The 14534-nt window shown below is 34.3% G+C and overlaps 1 protein-coding gene and 1 long non-coding RNA gene across 4 annotated transcripts; one reads left to right on the top strand and one right to left on the bottom strand.

The window, feature by feature from the left end:
• Positions 1-932: 932 nt before the first annotated feature.
• LOC101736207 (uncharacterized) lies at positions 933-3562 on the bottom strand. Its single transcript, XR_009973192.1, has 2 exons — positions 3376-3562; positions 933-2303 (listed from the first exon to the last, which is right to left on the bottom strand). It is a non-coding gene; the product is annotated as an uncharacterized LOC101736207 (long non-coding RNA).
• A 6597-nt stretch (positions 3563-10159) lies between these two features.
• LOC101744674 (ankyrin repeat domain-containing protein 49) lies at positions 10160-13826 on the top strand. Of its 3 annotated transcripts, XM_062668641.1 has the most exons (5): positions 11527-11611; positions 11687-11978; positions 12462-12767; positions 13097-13159; positions 13533-13826. In XM_062668641.1, exons 2-5 carry the CDS (start codon positions 11822-11824, stop codon positions 13772-13774), a joined length of 768 nt encoding a protein of 255 aa, XP_062524625.1. In that variant the 5' UTR covers positions 11527-11611; positions 11687-11821; the 3' UTR covers positions 13775-13826. The 3 variants fall into 3 exon arrangements, with proteins under 3 accessions (XP_062524626.1, XP_062524627.1, XP_062524625.1); XM_062668642.1 differs by lacking the exon at positions 13097-13159 and adding an exon at positions 10160-10743 and having other exon boundaries at positions 11305-11978; XM_062668643.1 differs by lacking the exon at positions 13097-13159 and having other exon boundaries at positions 11525-11611.
• Positions 13827-14534: the final 708 nt, after the last annotated feature.

Raw genomic sequence — 14534 nt, forward strand, 5'->3', positions numbered from 1 at the left:
AATAATAAAAAAATAAATAAATGAAATAATGTGCATTGGCGTTAAGTTAGACCAAATACATTTTTTCCATCCTCTTACCTATCGTATTAAAATGTTATTTTACTAATGTTAGGAATATAATTTCGACTGTGTAAAAAAGTTATTATAATGTATACCTACATTATCTCTTGAAAGATAAATAATGAACATATTTACTTATTTGTTTATATTACCTATGTGAACTCCCCATCTTTTTTATACCTTCATAACGATAAGTAGGAGGATGGAAAAAATGTATTTGTTCTAACTTAACGCCAATGCACATTATCTCATTTATTTTTTTTTTTTTTTTTTTTTTATTAAACTGTATACCAATTAATTGCTCCTTCAGGATTTATATTTATTTATTTTTTTTCACGATTAAAACCGCGTAGAAAGTTTAGGCATTATAGTTGACGCATGCGCAGTACACATATTTTGCATACATTTATTCAACTAATAAAAATAGTAAATTAAACAAAAAGCGAGTAATTTCGAAAGAGAACAAACGTTTTTTATATAAGAACAATCGAAAATGAATATTTACGAGTCATTAAGGATGAAAAAATATTACATTAGAGGGTTGCATTAGAGGGGCTAACTTGTAGGTATATTTTTAAATATTTTTTTAAATAAATAAATGTAGAACAAACAATTATTAACAGTGAACAATCATGAACAAATGATGAACAAACGAATTAATAGAAAATAAGTACAAAATAGGAAAAAAAAATTTTTTTGAGGGGCTAACTTCATTCACCTAGTAGACTCCGTACCACGAGTCGTGTCTTGCAGACGGGGCGCTACAGGGGCGCCATGGAGTGTTGTCAGATTGCACTATTAGATTCGCTATAATTTAATTTCCAAGAAATTTAAAATTAAACTGATTTTATAGTAATAGGTAATAAATAGTATTTAAACACAATAAAAATTATATTTTTTTTATATCGTCCTAACCTATTTATATCTATACTAATATTATATTTCCAAGCGCTATGGTACTAAATAAAGAAAAAACATTTTAAATTTTAATTGTACAATTATGGTCATCTATTGGGGTTATTCCAGACATACTGCAAGGACTATTCGGATCATCTACATTCATATCACTATCATTATCAGATTCTGTTTCGCTATCACTTGCTGCAAATATTATAAATCAGTCCATTTCTTCGTCTATCAGACCGTCGTTTTTAAAATATTCATCTTCTAGATGCTCCACATGCTTTCATTGAATAGCCCAATCTTCTGGTGTTACACTTGCAAGCGCATCTTCTGTAAGTTTCACACTGTTTTTTGGGTTTTGTTCCAAATTTTTCTCTGCCACACGTCTTTGAACAAGGCTCCATATTTTTTCAATTGGGTTTAGATCGCAATGATACGGTAGAAGTTTTAAAACTTCGTGATTGTGACTTTTTAAAAGTTCATTTACAGCATAAGTAGGCGGTCCTTTATTTTGTTTTATAAGGTTATATAATACGGGTTTTATCCTGCTCTCTTCAAAATAAATACCCCTTTCTCGCAACCAATTAAGCATTTCGTCTTTTAAAGTTGACATGGTTGGAGCTTCATTTATTTGGGTACAGTGGTATGGAGCATTATCCATAACCACAAGAGACCTTGTTGGCAAATTTGGAATTAATTTTTCATTCATCCACTTGAGGAAATTGGCTGAATTCATGTCATCATGGTAATCAGAAGACTTTGATTGAGATTTAAAAATAAATAAAGCATTACTAATAAAACCATTTTCTGTACCAGCATGTGCGATTATCCATCTACTCCCAACAGAATCTGAAGTGAAAAGTCTTGGCTCTTCCTCACTTTGCCAACAACTTTTAGAATGGTATGTGCTGTGGATATATGTCTCATCTACGAATACGACGGGTCTTTTTTCGGTGGTTCGATTCTTGCGCATTTTTTCTATATATTTAGCGCACCAAACAATTATGTCAGAGCGCTCCATTAATATTTTTCTTTTGGACTGGCACCGTTTGTATTTAAATCCATATTTTTTTCAATATTCTATGCAATGTCTTCTTAACGATTTCCTTTAAAATTAATGTCTTGTTTTAACACTGCAAGTAATTTGCTTAATGTCAGCAGTTCCTTTTTTACAGCATAAAATTGGTGAATTTTATGGCGAATAGCACAAATATCAAAATCATCTATAATTATCTTATTTTGTCGTGGACGACTCTTCCCTGGTGTGATAATCTTTTTTGAAGTACTTGCAGCAGTCTTTCCTTCTTGTATTATTCTTGATACGGTTTTCTCAGATACACCTGGAATTTTTTTTAAGCCATGTTAGTCTTAATTTAGTAAACTAACTTAGTTTTTATCAGTGGTAGTTAGCTGTATATGGCGTTTGTATGTCGTGTATGTCGTCTGCTCGTTTATCTTCCTTTGCTCAATAAAAAGTCTAGTGTCCTAGATTATTGATAAAACTTATGAAACAAATGATAAATTTTAAATAAATAAAACTCTAATGTCATCATTTGTGTAGTAAAAAATTATACAAAGTGCTGATTGTAATAGCAAGAAATCTAAAATTCAAAAATCAAAATTTTAAATTTTCTTACAAAATAAAATCCAAATCGAATGGCAAAACACATTAACTAGCAACACTAAATATGTACCTGTAATGGCGACTTTTTGGCGGGAACGCGAGGAGTGATGTCGTGTGATTTGTTTTATTTTGTCTATTTAGTGTTTCTTCGGGTTTAAATGTGTAATAATGGTGGTTTATTAACCGTTTAATATCTGTGAAAGTGCACAAATGTGGAAAAATGAAACAAAGCCGCTGGACGTAGCTTCTCGGGATCCTCCAAAAAGTCCACTGAAAAAATCTTAGTGAATGACCACCATTTTACTGAGATTAGATTTCATGTCATATCATCTCATTTAATTTCATCCTAGTTGATTAATGTCTCAAATTAATCATTTTCATGTCATTTCACTCCATAATATCATTTTTCATAAAATTAAGAATATACATTAAAATGACTTAAAGGTCTCAGTTGCCAGGTCATAAAATCTCTTAAATGAGTCGACTAGTATCAAAGCCGGCAATGTGACTTTTGGACAATTATTGGTAAATCAGAAAAACGAATTATTGACTTTGTATTCCATTGGCAGTCACAAAACTCTTCGGAACGACATCTTAGATAAATAACAGGTTAACTATTAACCTTTATTTAATGCAGGTTTTGAACCGTATTCTTTGAAGGAGACGATTATATTCAAATCAATCTGTATTGACGTATCAATAACATTTTTTTGTTCAAATGCACAGATTGCCACCTTTGATAATAGACGACTCAAATAACCTGTAATGGCAGCGACTCTCTTGCGTACATTGTCTAATGGTATCAAAAGTCCTTGATTTTGCTGTTCTGGTTCAGAAAACGCCATTACTTGCAGTATCATTTCTCGGCCACCACTTTTTATCACTTTAGACATTCTACAGAACACTTTATATCAAAGAAATAAATAAAAATCTTGACAACAACCGAACACGGTAACAGCATTTGACAGTAACAACAACAAACAATAGGGCTGACCAAAATAATTAGTTCCATTTTTGGCCGCGAGACAGGACTCGTGGTAACGAGTACAGTTTGAATGCGGTAGTCTTTGAGCACCGTACCTGAATGTCAAGTAGGTAATATCTCTGAAGACGAAAGAGTTAACAAAAGCTATGGATAGGAATATTGATTTAGAAAAACATCGATTTACGAGTATCGATATACTTAATAAAATTGGAAAGAAAAAACATTGAAATCGGGCGTCAATCTCTTATATTTTTATTATTTTTATATGAAATGGAAGTTTGTGTCCTGTTATGATAGGTTACCTTATGCCGAAATCAATAAAGTTATTAAATTTTATTTTTTATAAAACTACCTATTTTTCACAAAACGTATTTGAACGAAGATCCAGAAATAAAACACGATTCATCGCAATGCTTTGCGTTCAAAAGTGCTGCTAAATCAATAAAATAATATTATCTCATAATTTTATTTATTTAGCTCATTTTATTGGCCTTTTAATCAGATGACCATACAGATCACCTGATGATAAGTAATCTCTTTTGCTCATGGACATCACTGATATCAGGGCACAACCAAGTCACTGCCTACTATGGCTTAGTCGTTACTATAGCAGCAAAAACATTCCAAAAGTGAGTTTTACTAGTTTAATCTAGTTCTTATATTATTATATACAATAAAATAAAAGCTCTTTTTGAATACAACTTTATTACCTTCAGTAAAAGGTTTAATGTGACGACTGAACTTTGGGCATAGACCGTGCGCCGGGTTGCGGTTACATTATACCTAGTCAGGTCATAAGTATTGTCACACAGTAAAAACTTTTCTTTTAGAATGCTGGCCACAAAAAAGTTTATTGAATTCGAATTTCGAATTGTTCATGAAAATAAAAATGTATACTTTTAGAATTTTACTCATTTTTAAATATGGAGTGGACGCTTAAAGAAGACCGTGTTGCAGTTATTGCGTTGCATCGTTGCGGTTACGCGCCAATTCAAATTTTTAACATACTGAAAAATTTGAATATAACCAAAAGATTCGTTTATCGTACCATCAAACGATACAATGAAGACTCTAGTGTAGATGACAGGTCAAGAAGTGGTCGCCCTCGGTCTGTTACACTGAAGTAGGAAACCTATGGAAATGAAACGTCAACCAAAAATTCGTGCCACTGTGACGTCATCTGACCACAAAACATGGCGGTTTTAGTGCTGTACAAAAGATTTCAATGTTATCAGGTTTTATCGATAAACATTCTTGGCTCATTTTATTTTAAATATTGTTGAGTATTATTTTTTTGTAGAATTTATACTTTAATGGGAAGTAAGTAGGTATATTGTTATGTGCAAATATGATATGATTTAGATGGGTGAAATCTAAGACAAGTTCGTCCCTCGAATTTGCCAAGTAAACGATATGATGATTTTTAAAAGTTGCTACACTGATTTTATAAAGTTGTCGTTTGTCGCAAAACATAAAGATATGGCGTAGTACAGTGCCATCTGCCCATTTCTAGCATGCTAAGTGTTATCGTATTTTGAATACGTGTTTTTCTTAGACTATTACAATCTATTTTAATTGTTTTGCTGACTCTAAAGTCCGTAACACACTACCGCAGCGCACCCCAATGAAGGTGCGCTGCACCATTTGAATCACTTTCACTTGAGAGTGATTCAAATTTTAAACTTATCAAGGGACCGCGTGAAAAAAAAAACACCTACAGAACATTCATTATTAAAAACGTCATTCTTTGTGTCTTCCTCTCTAAAATCACTTAATTATTAAATATTTAACGAATTTACAATAGTGTTTTACTCAATACCGAATAAAGCTATTTTATTTAAATAGTTCCGAAGAGATTTTGTCGGTAGCCTTTTTCCCGAAATATCTAAACAGAATGTCTAAATATGTTTTGATGACATATTTTAAAGAGGTATTTATGATTAGTGTCATGATCAATAGATTCCGACCGAAAAATGGTGTCCGATATTTCGGATTCAAATATATTAAGTGTATAACCTATATTTCGGATGAGGGCTCCATAATGAATTTAAATATATATAGATAATAGTTTTGGGGCATCGACTTTCTTGAGATCCTATAAAATACGTTTTAATTATTATTTTTGTATGTTCTAAGCATGATAAATTATGAAATTTTATATAAGCAATCATATTAAATCGAAAAAAATAAATAAAAAACAACATCGATATCAAAGTCAATAATTAATGTACAACCCAAAACCACTGAAGTAGGAAACCTATGGAAATGAAACGTCAACAAAAAATTCGTGCCACTGTGACGTCATCTGGCCACAAAACATGGCGGTTTTAGTGCTGCCCAGAAGATTTTAATGTTAGTAGGTTTTATCGATAAACGTTCTTGGCTTATTTTATTTTAAATATTGTTGAGTATGAATGTATTTGTAGAATTTATACTTTAATAGGAATTAAGTATATTGTTATGTGCAAAGATGATGTGATTTAGATATTATGTGAAATCTAAGACGAGTTCGTGCTTCAAATTTTCCAAGTAAACGATATGACGATTTTTAAAATTTGCTACACTGATTTTATAAAGTTGTCGTTTGCCGCAAAACATAAAGATATGGCATAGTACAGTGCCATCAGCCCATTTCTAGCATGCTGAATGTTATCGTATTTTGAGTACGTGTTTTTTTTAGACTATTACAATCTATTTTAATTGTTTTGCTGACTCTAAAGTCCGTAACAGACTACTGCAGTGCACCTCAAGGAAGGTGCACCGCACCATTTGAATCACTCTCACTTGAGAGTGATTCAAATTTTAAACTTATCAAGGGACCGCCTGATAAAAAAAAACACCTACAGAACATTTATTCGTTAATGAAATTACAAACGTCATTCCTTGTGACTTCCTCTCTAAAATCACTTAATTAATAAATATTTAACGAATTTACAATAGTGTTTTTATTTTATTTAAATAGTTCCGAAGAGATTTTGTCGGTAGCCTTTTTCCCGAAATATCTAAACAGAATGTCTAAATATGTTTTGATGACATATTTTAAAGAGGTATTTATGATTAGTGTCATGATGAATAGATTCCGACCGAATAATGGTGTCCGATATTTCGGATTTAAATATATTATTAAGTGTATAATCCATGTTTCGGATGAGGGCTCCATAATGAATTTAAATATATATAGATAATAGTTTTGGGGTATCGACCTTCTTGAGATTCTATAAAATATGTTTTAATTATTATTTTTGTACGTTTTAAGCATGATAAAATTAGAAATTTTATATAAGCAATCATATGAAATCGATATCAAAGTCAATAAATAATGTACAACCCAAAACAGACGGCCGAACTGACGTGACAATGACATTTGGCGCGCTAAACATGGCGGATTTTCGGCCTCATTAGACGGAGACGGAGACATTTACGTATATTCATGTTTCATTTTATGTACGCACTGAAATACTGTTATATTGTTTTCTTGCGAGTTAAAGTGCTGAGTAAGAACGAGATAGATATATGTTTATGTGTGTGCCTTCAAAATGGGTGCAATTTATATAAGCAATTGTACGTATAGAACAATATGTCGTGTCCCTACTATATAGGTCTATGCCCAAAACAGACGGCCGAACTGACGTGACAATGACATTTGGCGCGCTAAACATGGCGGATTTTCGGCCTCATTAGACGGAGACGGAGACATTTACGTATATTCATGTTTCATTCTAAGTACGCACTGAAATACTGTTATATTGTTTTCCTGCAAGTTAAAGTGCTGAGTAAGAACGAGATAGATATATGTTTATGTGTGTGCCTTTAAAATGGGTGCTATTTATATAAGCAATTGTACGTATAGAACAATATGTCGTGTCCCTACTATATAGGTCTATGGTCTGTTACACGGAATAGATAAATAAGGTTGGAATGGTAATGTAGGCGGGGCAAGCGTGCCACTGTTATGATCGAACAAACATAACTCGACCGATTCTTTCATTCACCGCGTTTAGTGCGCTTCGGAATATTTGGGCGAACAGATCTCCGCTTTATAGTGCCGTGTTGTGCAATTATAACTTGTAAAATAAAAAATCAGACCTCAAGTATAGAGCGAGGAGGTATATCTTTCGATCGGTAAGTCGAAATTACCATTTAATTACAATATTATTTGTCTAAAACATAAAAATATACTGAGCATTATGAAATTCCAAACATTAACAATATTATTGCAGCAAGTTATAAATAGCATACATTGCGCGATGTGTACTCGCCCAATGAACGCAATGACCAAGTCAGCTTCCAATGTACTACATGCATTGCGTTCTCTACACTTCAATCTTTGAAATTTCGGCCTTTGCCCTGATTGGCCGTGGTGCACGGCGCTAGTTTGTCGATAGTGAGGTGACCATGTGGTGAAATAAAATCATCGACAGAATTCTCGACTATATTTACATTTGACATGGATAATTTTTGCATTATTTTATATTTAATTAATGATACCTCGTATATTCTTAGTGAGACGTATTTTGAGTAAAATAAATATGTATTATTATTATTGAATTATTATCATTGCATTAAAGTGAAGGTATAATATAAAGGGACATGTAGACCTCTCATTTACGGGTATTTACTATATTGTCTAAGACGTATTAAAATCTAAATAAAATGCCATTTGACTTATGCAGTAAATAAAAAATTTTAGGTTTCCTAAAGAACCTAACGCCAGGGAACAATGGATTGACGTGACAGGTAGAGGAAACTGGAGACAAAGACGAGTACTATTTGCTCTAAACATTTTACTGAAAATGATTTTACCATAAAAAAAATCAGAATACACTTAGTTCTGAAAAATTAATTCGCAATTAATAGCAAGCGCCAACTGCTTAACAAATACGTTTTATTCCAGCGACAGTGACTATTTGTAATTAATAAAAGTAAAATAGTTTTTTTTTTTTCAATATTTATTTCATGTTTCATTTTCTCCATTCATTCATCAGATAATTTATCGATAAAGAATATCGATTTTACCAAGCACTAGCGTGTATGAACATTTTTATTGCCTTTTTGCGTGTGTGAGTGTGTATGCCTACGGGTATTGACGGAACGAATATCTGTCCTGAGATTTATGTGTGGGTGTTTTTGTTGTGTGCGAAATACTTGTAATCACAGTGTGTGTATGTGTAGAAATTAAAATAGTGGGGATGAAGCGGCGACACTGGTTCTAATACAAAATTAGAGCAAAGGCCTTTTCAACCTTATTTATCTATTCCGTGGTCTGTTAGGACTCCAGCAGTGATAAAAGCTGTGAAGGCGCGAATTCAAAGAAATCCCAAACGTAAGCAGAAACTGTTGGCCCTTTAGATGGGGTTAAGCAGAACCACGGTGAAAAGGGTGTTAAATGAAGACTTAGGGCTTCGGGCATATCGAAGAAAAACAGGACATCGTTTGAATGCTCGTCTAATGGACCTGAGACTGAAGAGATGCCGCGCTTTGTTGAAGCGGTACGCGGGAAAAAAATATCGGGAAATTCTTTTTTCGGTTGAAAAAAATTTTACCGTAGAAGAGAGCTACTACAAACAAAATGATAAGGTGTACGCACACAGTAGTGAAGAAGCGAGCAACCGTATTCCGCGTGTCCAACGAGGTCATTTTTCATCCTCGCTCATGGTATGGTTGGGAGTTTCTTATTGGGGCTTAACAGAGGTACATTTTTGTGAGAAAGGTGTAAAAACAAATGCAGTTGTGTATCAAAATTCAGTCCTGACGAACCATGTGGAACCTGTTTCTCATACCATGTTCAATAACAGGCACTGGGTATTCCAGCAAGATTCGGCGCCAGCTCATAGAGCGAAGAGCACACAAGACTGGCTGGCGGCGCGTGAAATCGACTTCATCCGGCACGAAGACTGGCCCTCCTCCAGTCCAGATTTGAATCCGTTAGATTACAAGATATGGCAACACTTAGAGGAAAAGGCGTGCTCAAAGCCTCATCCCAATTTGGAGTCACTCAAGACATCCTTGATTAAGGCAGCCGTCGATATTGACATGGACCTCGTTCGTGCTGCGATAGACGACTGGCCGCGCAGATTGAAGGCCTGTATTCAAAATCACGAAGGTCATTTTGAATAAACTTTAGTGTCTTAAGAATCTATGTTTTGTTAAGTTCATTTTGGTATATGAATGGTTACATAATGAATAAACTTGTTGCAATTATTTTACATTAAACATGTGACAGAATTTATGACCTGACTAGGTAGATATATAAAAAAAAAAAAATTTTGAATTTAAATTATTCTACGATAAAGCTCTTGCTAGAGCACTATCCGTATTAACGCTTACTCATTATGAAGTATATTATTATTAGGTATTAGCTGACCCGGCAGATTTTGTAGTGCCGCCGTCGATAAATAAAAGACCTAAACTTTTGTATAAAATAAACTTAAAAAAAACAAAAGGAATGCGTCCGACGGGCGACACATCAAAGGAATAACAAAATTGTTATTTTTATTTAATTCCGAGCATTTTCATATTTACCTACCTTTTAAACCCTCTCTGGACTTCCACAAATATTTCAATACCAAAATTAGCCAAATCGGTTCAGCCGTTCTCGAGTTTTAGCGAGACTAACGAACAGCAATTCATTTTTATATATAGAGATTATTATTATTATTGGGGCTCCTTATTGAAATGTAAAATTATATCACATTCTGTATTTCCATGAAATTGAGTTTTGATTTTCAGACAACCAACGTACCGATGTTTCACAGGTCTTAACATCGATATCTTCTTATGCCGGCCACTCACATGCGCGCAAACATTCGTACATTATACGAATGTTTGCATGTGAAGGGCCGTCAAACATTCATTCGCAAACTTAGCGGCTGTGCAAATGGGTTCGGTACTCAATTTGCGAACCCGTTTGCGCTTCCTCCTACACTTGTTTACGAATGTCTCACGAATTTATCCTTTTTAATTCGTCAATAGAACATTGAAGAGAAAAAGAGTTTTGAATTCTTTCTCAGACATCATTAACAGCCATGCTGTTTTTATGGGATTTCTTTTGATGAAGATACGCTACACAGTAGACGTCAAGATCTATGAAAATAGCGAAACGTGCGTTGCCTTCGCAATCCTGGGCGCAACTGGTCACACGAATGTGTGGGACACTACGCGAAGGATCGCGGTTCGCGCGCTTTGATGTCTGTTAAAAAACCGACACAGCTTGGAAAACCACGAATGCAGCGAAAACTTTGCATAATCATTTGCAAATGTCGTCCTACACTTGCGGGTTTGCGTGTTCGTGCGAATGTGAGTGACCGGTATTCGACATGGATCCCGATATCTTAATGCCGGCCACTGATATGCGCGCAAATATTCATACATTGTACGAATGTTTGCGCGCATGTGAAGGGCCGTCAAACATTCATTCGCAAACCTAGCGGCTGTGCAAATGGGTTCGGTACTCAATTTGCGAACCCGTTTGCGCTTCCTCCTACACTTGTTTACGAATGTCTCACGAATTTATCCTTTTTAATTCGTCAATAGAACATTGAAGAGAAAAAGAGTTTTGAATTCTTTCTCAGACATCATTAACAGCCATGCTGTTTTTATGGGATTTCTTTTGATGAAGATACGCTACACAGTAGACGTCACGAACTATGAAAATGGCGATACATCCGTTACCTTCGCAATCGTCGGCGCAACTGGGCAAGCAATTGTGTGGGAGACTACGCGAAGGTTCCAGGTTCGCACGCTTTGATGTCTGATAAAAAACCGACACAGCTTGGAAAACCACGAATGCAGCGAAAACTTTGCATAATCATTTGCAAATGTCGTCCTACACTTGCGGGTTTGCGTATTCGTGCGCATGTGAGTGACCGGTGTAAGGACCTGTAAATATTAAACCATAGATAACACATATTTAATACGGGTACCGTACTTAATAAACGGGAAATCCTTTTAGACAAAACAAAAACTTTTGTTCTTGTGCACTGTGTAAAGTTTTTTTTTTTATCTAGGTATTTAATGAGAGAATTCCATGGAGTTAATAAGTACCAACTCTATGGAGAATTCTGACCATTCATTTAATGCATAATGTCATAGACTATACACTTAATATATTCGAGAATGTATAGTTACACATTCATAATAATATAAACTAGTAAAATAATTTAAAGTGTTTAGTCATAATAATTTAAACAAAACCCTAGTTTCTAGTGTTCTAGACGAATAGATTACGCCGAGTTTAACTAATAATTAAAATGTCTGATGAGGATGATTCCGATGTTGAAGCAAAATATTTCAAAGAAATAAGTGATGAAATACAGACTTTGAAAAAAAATCCAGAAACGTCTGGTATGTTTGTTTCTGGTTGGGACGACGCAGATCAGGATGTTGATTTGGTGAAAGATCCGAAAGGTAAAAAACGAATGTTAGAACTCCAAATTCATTCTAAAGAATTCATATTCTAAAGGAAAATAAGCCTTATCTTGTTCTATAGAATAGGAGGCATGGCGTACTCATACCAAGTTCTATCCCGCAGGCAGCTACCAATTTTTATCAAAGAATACGTACTACCATGTGTTAACAAACAAATTCCAAATAACAATAACAAAATCAAAACTTTGACATCATGTCAAGGTGGATCACAGCAATCATATTGTGATGTTAATGGGCTCTGGTAAATCCTGTCATTAGGTAGGCTGTAAGCTCTTAAACTCTTCAATGTGAGAAATTAAGCTTTATTTATGTGATCGAACTTAATTTCTGTCAAGGTGGATCACAGCAATCATATGATAATTGGCTCTGGTAAACCCTGTCATTAGGTAGGCTGTAAGCTCTTAAACTCTTGAATGTAAGAAATTAAGCTTTATTTATGTCTTGTATTGTCTCCTCTAATAGCAAATCCGATTGATCATGTATTATGGGCTGCAGAACACAATAAGCTAGACACTCTCAGAGAACTACTAGTTGCCAAACCAGGGCTTGTTCATTCAAGAGACTCCGATGGTTACACTCCACTACATCGAGCTGCTTATTCAAATCATTTGGATGCAATATCTTTACTGCTAAGTTTTGGAGCAAAGGTTAGCAGTAAATCTGAACTTGGTTGGACGCCATTACACTCTGCATGTAATTGGAATAATTATCATATTGTAGCAAGACTGTTGGCTGCAGGTGCAGATCCTGCTGCTCCTTCTGAAGGAGGTAATGACATTTCATTATATAATTTAGATTGAAACATAAATATACCAAACTGTAATGAAACAGTAGAATCTGATGTGTACATATTAAATATAGAATGAACTGTATTATTATTAAATAGTAATTATTTATTTTTCTCTAAAGAAGTGTAATAACATAGTTTCCATAGGGATGAGAAAATTAATTTGGATTTTGATTTGTTTCATTACAAGCAGCTGTTGTAAAAAAAGTTATAATAATTTAATGATTTTTTTATTCACCTTTATACAATTACATCACTTTAATTACACATTGAATTATATTGAAATAAGTTGGTGAACTAATTTTTTTAGATATAAATATGAATCATACTAGAACACTGGCTAACTTAGAAAAAAAAAAGGATCTACATCAAGGTGACACCCTGTATCTAAAATTATTCATAGTTATATTTAGGAGATATCTTCAGAGGGTTACATTAGGAGTATGGTTTAAATGTTAAAGGCGAAAGATTCTCTCTTTTAAGATTTGCTGGCTACATAATGTTAATTTTTGATACAACAAAAAATCATCTGCTCAAGAACCTAGAAACAGAAAGCTGTTTGGTTGGCCTCACAATAAATACTTCTAAAACTAAACTAATGACAAGTGCTATAGAACACCCAGTCATCAAAAGTGATCCTATCAATTATGTGAATGAATATACTTATTTAGGTTTACAGATTTCATTGAAATATATTGTCAAAAATTATCAAAGCATGTGGTTTTAAGTTTTTAATTTTTTTTCAGTACAAACTCCTCTTCATTTAGCTTCCCATCTTAGTCACTGCAAATCAACTTTACTCCTACTATTGTTACGCGAAGACTTAGTTGAGGTTGCAAGAAAACCGAACAATAGTGGGGAAACACCAGAACAGTTGGCTCGCGGTCATGGCATATATGCTCCTTTGTTTGAAATGGTTTCACCAGCATCATCATATGTTTCTTCTTTAGCTTTCACATGTAATCGTTATTTACAAACAAATAAGTAAAATGACAATGTTTAAATAAAATTGTAAATATACATACCAGATGTTCGACATCTTTGTGTAGTTTTAATCTTGATTACTTGAAAACTATTTGTTTTTCTTAACTGAAACACTCAATTTCAATTTAGAATTATGCTATGATTTTCGATTTTCTTTACCTTTGGCTCAGGAAAACGATTTGGCGCAGCTCGAGTATCTGTGATTTTACTATTTGTGTAAGTGTATTACTATTTAATCTCCTGTTTACGATCCCCCTCTAATTTTCCGTCTTTTTTTCCTATCTAAGTTGATAGCCTTGAGAGGCTATTTCAGTGTAACCTTAACTAGTAGGTGAGCTCACGGGGCTCTAACCTGACGACGTTGCTAACAGAAACCCTAGCAAGAGCCGTGCTTCGCAGAATCTACCACCGGATCGGAAACGCGGCCTACTGAGAAGATCTGACGAGTAACTCAGTGAGCTGTGTCTGTGGGTTAATTTACTAGTCGAGCCCCACGATGACCGGTGCTTGAGGTACCTAAAAGCACCCTTAGTGGATCGGGAGGATCCGAAATGACGTGTTTTGGGCGACGCCGACTGCTTTCCATTCTTTCTGATAGTACGAATAAATGTGTAGTTGAAACATTTACGTGTTTGATTTTTATTACACGATGTTATTCCTTCACTGTGAAAGTCAATAGTCAATATTTGTTAACTTTCTATTTTATTTTGAAAGCACACGAGCATACGGCCCGCATGATGGTAAGCGGTTACCGTCGCTCATGG

Source organism: Bombyx mori, chromosome 5, assembly GCF_030269925.1.
Source record: "Bombyx mori chromosome 5, ASM3026992v2".
In the NCBI taxonomy this organism is placed as follows: Eukaryota; Metazoa; Arthropoda; class Insecta; order Lepidoptera; family Bombycidae; genus Bombyx; species Bombyx mori.

Bases quoted from the DNA above. Each gene is read 5' to 3' on its own strand.
- LOC101744674 (XM_062668641.1), top strand. From the start codon at position 11,822: ATGTCTGATGAGGATGATTCCGATGTTGAAGCAAAATATTTCAAAGAA. The intron at 11,979-12,461 runs GTAAAAAACGAA...CTCCTCTAATAG, and splicing joins TTTGGTGAAAGATCCGAAAG to CAAATCCGATTGATCATGTA. The intron at 13,160-13,532 runs GTGACACCCTGT...ATTTTTTTTCAG, and splicing joins AAAAAAGGATCTACATCAAG to TACAAACTCCTCTTCATTTA.